Source organism: Nicotiana sylvestris, chromosome 3 (assembly GCF_000393655.2).
Source record: "Nicotiana sylvestris chromosome 3, ASM39365v2, whole genome shotgun sequence".
Classification (NCBI taxonomy): Eukaryota; Viridiplantae; Streptophyta; class Magnoliopsida; order Solanales; family Solanaceae; genus Nicotiana; species Nicotiana sylvestris.
The window spans coordinates 58,571,384-58,582,325 of record NC_091059.1 but is presented as its reverse complement, the minus strand read 5'-3'; the positions used below and the strand labels follow the sequence as shown (position 1 = coordinate 58,582,325).

The 10,942-nt window shown below is 43.4% G+C and overlaps 1 protein-coding gene across 1 annotated transcript; it reads left to right on the top strand.

Moving 5' to 3' along the window:
• The first annotated feature begins 2,985 nt into the window (after window positions 1-2,985).
• LOC138887416 (uncharacterized) lies at window positions 2,986-8,157 on the top strand. Its single transcript, XM_070169167.1, has 7 exons — window positions 2,986-3,173; window positions 3,471-4,506; window positions 4,628-4,816; window positions 4,946-5,134; window positions 5,587-6,041; window positions 7,187-7,271; window positions 7,711-8,157. The coding sequence occupies exons 1-7, from the start codon at window positions 2,986-2,988 to the stop codon at window positions 8,155-8,157; spliced, it is 2,589 nt and encodes an 862-aa protein (XP_070025268.1).
• The last annotated feature ends 2,785 nt before the right edge of the window (window positions 8,158-10,942 follow it).

The following is a 10,942-nucleotide window of genomic DNA, read 5'->3' as shown; positions in this document are numbered from 1 at the left end:
TGTGATTACTCGGGAGAGATTCACGATAATTTGAGTGTTCATGGTTGATAGAGATGTGTTGGTAAATCTATATGAAACATAAACAGAAGGGATTCCATCAATAGGGGAAATCACTACCTTAGAACCTTCTCATTATTGTTCACAACTTAAGCATATTTAGTTTACAACTGTTTATTGACTTTCAATCTTAGTTATTAAATATACCATCAACTGTTATTCACAACGTTTGGGGAAGTTGATTCTAAAGAATTTAGTAAGTCCAACGAAAGTAATTGATAGGTTAATTCTCTGTGGATTCGACTCTGGGCATAAATACTCAGGTTATATTTGCAACGTCCGCATTGTCCTTTTTAAGGCATAGTTGGGCGTGATCAAATTTTGGCGTCGTTGCCAGGAAAATAACGGTGTTATCAATTACAATTGAAAGAAGTACAAAAATTCTTGTTGTAGTCATTTTTTCTCTATACGTTTGTTGACTTGGTTGCACAGGTGCATGCCTAGAAACTCATCGAGATCTGGTGAAGTATTTGAAGCATTATCAGATCCCGAGAAAGTTTTCAAGACCTTGAATGGGGCTAATCGGAAAAACAAACAACAACCAACAACTGCACAATTCGAAACAGTCATGGGGGATCACGAGGAAAACCCAGCGGTACCAATAGTGCCAGAGGTTGCTCTCTATGACTGGGCACAACCCACAACTGAAAATCTGTCCACAGCCATTGTAGTTCCGCATATACAGGTTGAGTCATTCCAAATTACGAATAACATGTTGCACTTGTTGCAGAACAAGGGACTATTTTCGGGGTCGCAAGTCGAAGATCCTCAGCAGCACTTGAAGAACTTCCTCTCTATCTGCAAAACCCAAAGTCAGCCCAACGTAACTCCTGAAGCAATCAAGCTGTTATTGTTTCCATTCTCAGTGACGGGAGCTGCCCAGATTTGGCTAAACTCACTTCCCATAAATTCTATAACAACTTGGGATGAGTTATTCAGGCAATTCCATAACAAGTTCCACCCACCCAATAAGACTGCTCAACAAATTGATGAAATTTTGAGTTTTAAACCGAGACCAATGGAGACACTGCATGAAACATGAGAGTGCTTTAAAGGGATGCTGGTTATATGCCTGCACCATGGTATTCCAGATCTGATGTTGGGGTAGCGGTTTTACATGGGATTGTCAGATAGCATGAAGAACATTATTGATGCTTCAGCTGGTGGAGCATTTTTTAGCAAAACATGGAGAGAAGGCCAGAGTCTGCTTGACAAGATGGCACAAAATTCGGGATGGACAACCAGGAATGCACCTATCACTCCAGTGGTTCACTCAGTGCCCTTAGATCCATCCAACTCTATGGCTGAAAATATGGCCACCTTATTGACACAGATGAGTATACTCACCAAAAAGGTGGAAGAGTCAGGGCAGAAGTAGCAGGTACATATCGTAGATACTACTAATGGGGGCTTGTGCGCATCTTGCATTAGTCAGCCAATCGGTAACCAATGGAATGCAGAATATGATTATCACCACTACCCTGAAGACATGAATTATGTGTCTAATTATGGAGGCCAGAGACAGAGTGGTCAGAATTGGGGCCAGCAAAATCAGCAATACAGGCCAGTCCATCCACAGTTCAACAATGGAAACATGGGAGGTATGAGACCCACTAACAATATGGCACCTTACCCAATGCCACAGGGATATAATAATCAGAATCAGCAGTAGGGGTATCACCCTCCTCAGCAGCAACATGGTGGAAGGCAGGAAGATGGGTTTGCTAGACTTGAGGCAATGATGCAGCAGGTTATTGGGTCTAATGTAAAGATTAATGAGAGAGTGGATGCACATGATGCAACAATCAAGAATATTGAAGTGCAGGTGGGCCAAATTTCTATGTCTCTGAACAATCGTCCTCATGGGACACTACCTGTAGACACCCAGATAAATCCAAAAGATCAAGGCCCAAAGTAGCTGATGGCGGTAAGTCTACGTAATGGCAGAGATCTGGATATAGAGCAAGAGAGGGCTCGAGAAACTAGACAAGTTGAGACACTTATACCAGTGCTTATTGAGCTGGATGAGTCAACGAAACTGACGGAGGTGCTAGTCCAGCCTGCCCAGGAAGAAAATAGCATCCAGAATGCGACCAAGAAAGAAGCTGAGACAGTCCAGGAACCAATAATTGAGGTAGCAGCTGATAAGGATCAATCCCAGTTAGTTGGGAAGAAGAGACCTCCTGCACCTTTCCCTCAGAGGCTGGCTAAGTATCAAAAGGAGGAACAATACAAGAAGTTCTTCGAAATGCTGAAACAAATCCAGGTAAACATACCATTGATTGAAGCTTTGAAGGAGATGCCTAGGTATGCAAAAATGATGAAGGACTTGATGTCCCGAAAGTTTGATTTCCAAGACTTGGCCACAGTTACTCTTACTCAGACATGTAGTGCAGTGGTGACTAGACCAATTGCAGAAAAGTTGTCTGACCTAGGGAGCTTTACAATTCCATGCACTATTGGTAATTTTGCTTTTGCTAAAGCACTGTGTGATCTAGGGGCCAACATCAATCTTATGCCCCTGGCGATTTATAAGAGGCTGGGCATTGGAAGAGCTAGACCCATCTCTATGTTGTTGCAGCTGGCTGGCAGGACAGTGAAACGACCCTCTGGTATACTGGATGATGTGCTAGTTCAGGTAGGGAAATTTGTATTCCCTGCAGATTTTGTGATCTTAGACTGCAGAGTGGATGAAGAGATTCCCATAATTTTGGGAAGACCATTCTTGGCCACAGGGAGAGCGCTCATTGATTGTGAAACCGGGGAGCTCAAGATGAGATTGAACGATGAGGAGATAACATTCAATGTGCAGAAATCTATGAGGCGACCAAGTGAATTCGCCAATTGTTCTCTTATTGATGTCGTGGATGTAATCGTGGAGACTGATGATGAGGTGCTAACCATTGAGGGCCCCTTGCTGCATGTTTAATGAATTTGGATGAGGTGAATGAAGAGGAACTGGCGGAATGGGTGTTGGCATTAGAGGGTAGAGGGTTCTGGGATAGAACTCTAGAATTTGAGCCCTTACACTTGGAAAATCGAGAGACTCCTCCAGCCAAGCCATCTATCGAAGAACCACCAAAGCTGGAGTTAAAGCCATTGCCCAACCATCTCAGGTATGAATTCCTTGGACCTAACTCCACATTACCTGTTATTATCTCATCTAGTTTGTTAGATGTGCAAGCGCAACAACTCTTGCAGGTACTTAAGGAGTGCAAGACTGCCATTGGGTGGACCATGGCAGACATAAAGGGGATCAGCCCCGCCTACTGTATGCACAAAATTCTACTGGAATAGGGACACAAACCTTCCAGGGAACACCAAAGAAGGCTGAACCCCAACATGAAGGAAGTGGTGAAGAAGGAAGTAATAAAGTAGTTAGACGCGGGAATTATCTTCCCAATCTCTGACAGCAGCTGGGTTAGCCCAGTTCAATGTGTACCTAAAAAGGGCTGTATGATGGTAGTTAAGAATGATAACAATGAATTGATCTCTACAAGAATAGTCATGGGCTGGGGAATTTGCATGGATTATAGAAAGCTAAATCTAGCTACCCAGAAAGACCACCTCTCACTTCCCTTTATTGATCAGATGTTAGACAGACTGGCAAGGAGGTCACACTTCTATTTTCTGAATGGGTACTCAGGATACAACCAGATTTCCATTGCACCAGAGGACAGAGAGAAGACCTCTTTCACTTGTCCTTATGGCATTTATGCCTTTCGGAGGATGCCCTTTGGCTTATGCAACGCACCCACCACATTCCAACGGTGCATGATGGCCATATTCACTGACATGGTAGAGGACATAATGGAGGTGTTCATGGATGACATCTCAGTGGTGGGGAATTCATTTGATGAGTGCCTGATAAATCTGATGCGTGTGCTGAAACAGTGTATCGAGACTAACCTGGTTCTGAACTGGGAGAAGTGCCACTTCATGTTACAAGAAGGCATAGTCTTGGGACACCGAGTGTCAAGCAAAGGAATTGAGGTGGATCATGCTAAAGTGGATGTAATAGCAAAGTTACCTCCTCCAACTTCAGTCAAAGCAATCAGAAGCTTCCTTGGGCATGCCGGTTTCTACCAGAGATTCATAAAAGACTTCTCAAAAATTGCCAACCCTCTCTGTAAGTTGTTAGAAAAAGATCATCCTTTCTTGTTCTCTGATGATTACAGGGTAGCATTCGAGGAACTGAAAAAGAGACTGGTCACAGCACCTATCATTGTTGCCCCCAACTGGGAGCAGCCATTCGAACTCATGTGTGATGCCAGTGACTACGCAGTGGGGGCAGTGTTGGGACAACAGAAGGACAAGCTGATGCATCCAATCTACTATGCAAGTAGAACGATGAGTGGAGCCCAACTGAACTATACGGTGACTGAGAAGGAGATGTTGGCTGTGGTGTTTGCTTTCGACAAGTTCAGATCATATCTGATTGGTTCTAAGGTAATTATACACTGATCATGCAGCTATTAGGTATTTGATTGAGAAGAAGGAGTCTAAGCCGCGCCTGATTCGTTGGGTGTTGCTGCTGCAAGAATTCGACCTTTAAATTCGTGACCGTAAGGGCACAGAGAACAAAGTCGTTGATCATCTATCACGACTTGAGGGAGCTGAAAATGCAGTTGAGGTTGAAGATATTCTGGAAACCTTTCCAAATGAGCAGTTGCTCGCAACTAATCTTGAGAAAGTGCCATGGTATGCAGATTTTGCAAATTACCTGGCATGCGGTATAGTTCCCTATGACCTTTCATCTGTACAAAAGAAAAAGTTTTATCGTGACTGCCGCATGTATTATTGGGATGAGCCTTACCTGTTTAGAATTTGTGTTGACAATATGATCCGGAGGTGTGTCCCTGAGATAGAACAATCTTCTGTTTTGCAGGCTTGTCACGCATCGCCTTACGGAGGACATTTTGGAGGGTTCAGGATAGCTGGGAAAGTGCTTGAGGCTGGATTCTTTTGGCCAACAGTGTTTAAAGATACGCACCAATGGGTGAAGGGCTGCAATGAATGTCAGTGGACCGAGAACATTTCCCGTCGCCATGAGATGCCCATGAACCCAATTCAAGAGGTGGAAGTGTTTGATGTTGGGGGATTGACTTCATGGGTCCCTTCGTCAGCTCCTATGGCAATAAGTACATACTTGTTGCTGTGGATTACATGTCCAAATGGGTAGAAACTGCAGCGTTGCCCACTAATGATGCAAGAGTGGTGGTGGGGTTTTTGAAGAAGAACATATTCACCAGATTTGGGACACCAAGAGCGATTATCAGTGACAGAGGCACTCACTTCTGTAATAGAGCTTTCGAGAAGTTGCTTGCAAAGTATAATGTACGCCACAAGGTGGCTACCCCTTATCACCCGCAAACTAGTGGGCAGGTTGAAGTGTCCAACAGAGAGATAAAGAGTGTGCTAACCAAGACTGTGAACGCCACAAGAACTGATTGGGCGAAAAAGTTAGATGATGCACTCTGGGCCTATAGAACTGCTTTTAAAACACCGATTGGTATGTCACCATATAAGTTGGTGTTCGGGAAGGCCTGCCATTTGCCAGTGGAACTTGAACATAGAGCATGGTGGGCACTGAAACAGCTGAATCTTGACATCGAGGCTGCGGGCACAACAAGGATCACAGAATTGCATGAGCTCGACGAGTTCAGACATCTTGCTTTTGAGAGCACAAAGTTGTACAAGGAAAGAATGAAGAGGTTGCACGATAAGAACATTGTGGAGCGAAATTTGAATCCTGGAGATATGGTGTTGCTTTATAACTCACGATTAAGGCTATTTCCGGGTAAACTCAGGTCACGATGGTCTGGACCATTTAGAGTAGTCGAGGTTTTCCCTTCAGGTGCTGTCGAGATTGTCATAGAGAAAGACTCTCGTACATTTAGAGTCAATGGGAAGAGATTGGAACTATATGTGGGCATGAGCGAACCAAAGGAAGTGTCCGAGCTACACCTGACTGAACCACAGAGGTCTAGCGAGCCTTAAATGCGCTCATCTGCGTCGTGCCGCGACGTTAAATCAGGCACTGCGTGGGAGGCAACCCACGAATGTGTTGTAAGTGTAATGCATAACTTCATTAAAAAAAGAGTAGCAGGAACACGCCCAGACCGCGGTCCCAGCGTAACCGCGGTCAAATACCCCCTCTGAAAGAGGTCTACCGCGGTCCCAGCGTAACCGCGGTAGGACCGCGGCAGACCAGAGCGGGCCAGGTAAGTGCAGAATTTTTTATTTTTTTTCTCTTTTTCCTTTCCCCACCCCCTTTTAATAAACCTAACCCCCCACTATTCCTCCATTCCCTTCTTTCTTCTCTTCTCTCTTTCACACTCTCTTATCCCTCAAACCCTCATTGTTGCCCCTCCTTTCTTCTCCATCTCTCTCTTTCCACCACTTATCCCTTCCATTCATCCTCACGGTTAGCTTCTCTATTCTTTTCTCTTTCTTTTACATAACTTAGTGTGGTGTTTTAGTGTAAATTTTTTATTTTATTTTATTTTCTTTCTTTCTTTTCTTTCCTTTTCTTTATTAATTGCTTCTTTTGACCATGCTTGATATTTAAATGGTTGGGTTTTCATTGTGCTTAACTTGGGGGAAATTTTTAGAAGATTTGGAGGCCTAAACAAATTTTTTAGGGTGAAGCTTGGTGGAGGGGTCTAAATGGCCGAAAATTGGGGGTGTGTTGTAAAAGTTTGGAGCACTTTGTGCCCTTCTTAGTTTGTGGTGGTGGTAGAATTTGACATGATTCACTTGTGGGAGATTGTGTGGGGTATTATATGGCGGAATTGTAGAATTAATAGTGCTGTGAGGGCAATAGTGGAGGTTGTCAACTTTGGGCACCTTCGTAATTGGATATACTGGCATTGTTTGACAAAAGGAAATTGTTTGGTGACATCGGGTGGCGAAGTCTGAGTACCCATCCGACTGGCACATGTTAGAATGAATCTAATTGTTACCCTGAATTGTCTGCGGGTAATATGGCCCGAAAAAGGCGAAAGAGCTCGGCAAGCACTTCCCAAATGCCCACATATGATGCCACCAGGTTCCAGTCACAAGAGGTCGAGGACGCGTTTCATGCTAAGGCCACCAAAAGCTTTATCCCTGATATTCCTGTTGACAGGTATGCCCTCCGTATGGAAAAAGTAGACATGTATGAGGAAATCAGATGGAGGGAGATGGAGTTCTTGTTTGATGAACCTGAGACGGCAAACATGACGATAGTCCGGGAGTTCTACGCGAACTGCCCTTAAAAATTTGTGCCGGTCTGTGATTGTGCGGGGCAGGGTGGTGGATGCCTCAATTCTGAAGATTCGCTAGGTCTTGTAGCTGCCCCAATTCACTGGTGACATTGATCATTACCACGACGCCCAAGGGGTCACTTGGGACACTATGATTAAGACAATATGCACAGGGGGTCGACCAATCTGGATACAGGAAAACATTACCCTTCACTCCAAGTCGTTCACACATGAGGCTAAGTGCTGGTTCACCATTATTTGCAGCCGGTTATTGCCCACGTGCAACACAACAGATGTGAACCACCTACGGGCTCTATTGGTGTGGTGCTTCGTCACCAAGAAAGACTTTGATGTGGCGAGAATTATTGGAGATGAAATGATTCTTCGGTCACCTCTGCTATCTTAGGGGTTTTACTTCCCCTCACTTGTGACGAGGTTGTGTCTGCTGGATGGTGTCACCACCAATCCTACAGATGGAGCTTTGCCCGCAAAAGCGGCATTCAGAGCTTCAAAGATCACAGTGGGCAGAGATGCACCCACAACCATTGAGCTTGATGATGAGGATGACGCCCCAGCACCCATGGCACCATCCAGAAGATCTTATGATGGAGCCGGATCCTCTCGGCAACCCCTTACTGGGGCTGGGTTCTCTAGATCACAGTCCAGCCGACCCATGTTACATTCTTTGGAGGAAGAGGTGGCATATCTTCGCTCCTCGGTGGATGACCTGCATGTGCGTATGGATGCCATGTCTCAGCAGCATGCCAGGTCTGAGAGCCGGATGCTAGCTTGGTTACGTGCTTTGGGGAGGGCTTGTCATGTGGATCCTAGCACCGTCTCCGACTTTGAGTGACGCTCAGGGAAGTCTTCTTACCCTTCTGCACTTTATTTGTGTTATGACATGGGGACATGCCATATTCTTTTTGTGTGGGGTGGGAGACTTGCTTTAGTGGTGTATTGTTAGTGTACATATACATTGGTTGTAAAATAAATAAATGTAGGAGACTCTTCCTGAGGACGAACCACTTGGACAGTACTCTTGAGGGAAGTAGTCCATTTAGATTTTTATTTTTATTTTTCTTTTTAGGTAGTGTAGTAATTCCTCCTTAGTTTTTCTTTTGACCACGGTTCTTTTCCAAGGGCTTTTCTTGAACCGGGTTAGGTAGATTTTTCTTTAATATTTTTAGGACCCTTAGGACTCTATTGGACCAAGATGGGTGAAGGCAAGAATGCAACCCGTAATGTACACACATGCAAATAACTAAAACGAACTTGAGGGTGCGACGTCTAGGCTCGTTTGTAGACTAGTAATTTTATGCCTTAATTCTACACACCTTGTCTTTCTTGAACGCTCACGTGAGTGTGTTGACAAACTAATTCGGAATGAGTTACATGCCAAGTGTGTGTGAGATAATACTTGTATTCTGTGCTTGCATGCGATACCTAGAACTTACCCTGTGTGTTTGCAAAGCGAAATAGAAGTTGTTTGGCCTTAGAGATGATTGAGGCATTTCCTTGTGTAGCCTGTATAATTATGAATCCACCTATACATATTGCCATAGTTAACCCCTTCGAGCCTGAAGCCTGTTATTTGATAACCTTACAACAACCTACATCCCTGTGTTTGAATAGTTTGACTGTTTGAACCTGTACCTCCTAGAAGCACTTGAATCGTTAAAGAGCATATAAAAGTAAAAGTGTGGGGTAGTAATGAAGTGGGAAAAAGAAAATCAGGAAAATACTTGAATGGTGCAATGGCTGTAAAAAAAAAGAGGCCAGTTGCACCTAAAGAAAAGTGGGGGTAGCCTATGAAACAAGTGTGGAAGAATGATTGGGTTGAACATGGAAATTGGAATAAAGGGAACGATTGTATTAAAAGTGCTTAGGGAGGTTAGTCACTATATCCAAATATATCCTTCCCATCCCTTAGCCTACATTATAACCAAATAAAGATCTCTTGATCTTGGACTGAACAACTCGATTAGTAGAGTATTACACTAAGGGCAAGCTTATGGTGTATCTGTGTGGCATGTGAATGTTCTTTGCTGAGAGTGAGTGGATTCGTTCTATCTATAGTTCCTTGTTGCTTGATTTTATATGTGTGGAACTTCTCTCAGAAATATGATGTGAGGGCATGTGACTCAGGAAGAAAAAGCGAGTTTTCACCTCTGTTTAGAGTAACTAGAGTAAGCACGAGTGTGACATGGCATTAGAGTCTTCATCTGAGGTGTGGCTGTTGCACTGCTTAGGTTGTTCTTTCATAATGGCGGGTGTGACATAAACTGGGTAATGCATCAAACGATTAGGCCTAGAAGTGTGGTTCAACTTGCTCTAGGGCGAGCAAAGATTTAAGTGTAGGGTGTTGATAATAGGTGAATTGGACTATAATTAGGCCCTAAAGAACCACCTTCCTGTATAATTTTTATGGTAAAAAGTGATAACAAAATGCTCTGATTAGTGATTTTCATGCTTTGCAGGCTATATACAATAAAAGAAGTCTATGGAGTACTTTTGGGATCAATTATGGAGAAAAAGAGGCCAATCTTACAATATCCGCTAAGTGCACCACGCGAAGGCAGCAAAACCAAAACTGGAGATGGACTGTCGCGGTCCCGGCGTAACCGCGGTCGGACCGCGGCAAAAGGCTGTTGCGGATTCTGAGAGGCTAGTTGGCCGCGGTCCTGGCGTAACCGCGGTAGGACCGCGGCAGGAAGCGAAAAATTGAGGGACTGAAGTGCAAAACACGGGATTTTTAGCCCCAAACCCTATATTAAACAATAGAACTCGTCCAAGGGAGGCATGCAATGTTTTAGAAAGTACTTTGGCAAGAAAACAAGTGGGAGAGATCACCCAAAACATCATATTTTCTTCTTCTTTTTATTTTTCTTGCAATTTTGATCATGAATATTTTCATAGTTTATTTACCCATTGTCATGAGTAGCTAAATCCTTTGTCTAGGGTTTTGATGGAACCTATTGAAGGATGAACTTCTTGATTATGTTAATATGGTTTGCCGGTTTAATCTCTATTTGTTCAACTACGTGTTTGTTGTAGTTAATTGACAGGATCCTCAATTAGCTATGCCTATTTAATATGCATAACTCGGGAGAGAGTGCATATGTAGGTAATTGTTGAACAACATCACTCCCAAAGTATAAGAGGGATCTATAACTGCGGGTTTAAAGGCGAGATTAGGGATAACAAAGTTTTAGGTGCAATCTAAAGTGAACTGTAATAAACAAAGTCAGCTAGCGTATCTCGGGAGAGTGCGTCTAGTAAATTTTCGTGATTACTCGGGAGAGATTCACGATAATTTGAGTGTTCATGGTTGATAGAGATGTGTTGGTAAATCTATATGAAATATAAACATAAGGGATTCCATCAATAGGGGAAATCACTACCTTAGAACCTTCTCATTATTGTTCACAACCTAAGCATATTTAGTTTACAACTGTTTATTGGCTTTCAATCTTAGTTATTAAATATACCATCAACTGTTATTCACAACGTTTGGGGAAGTTAATTCTATAGAATTTAGTAAGTCCAACGAAAGTAATTGATAGGTTAATTCTCTGTGGATTCGACTTTGGGCATAAATACTCAGGTTATATTTGCAACATCCGCATTGTCCTTTTGTA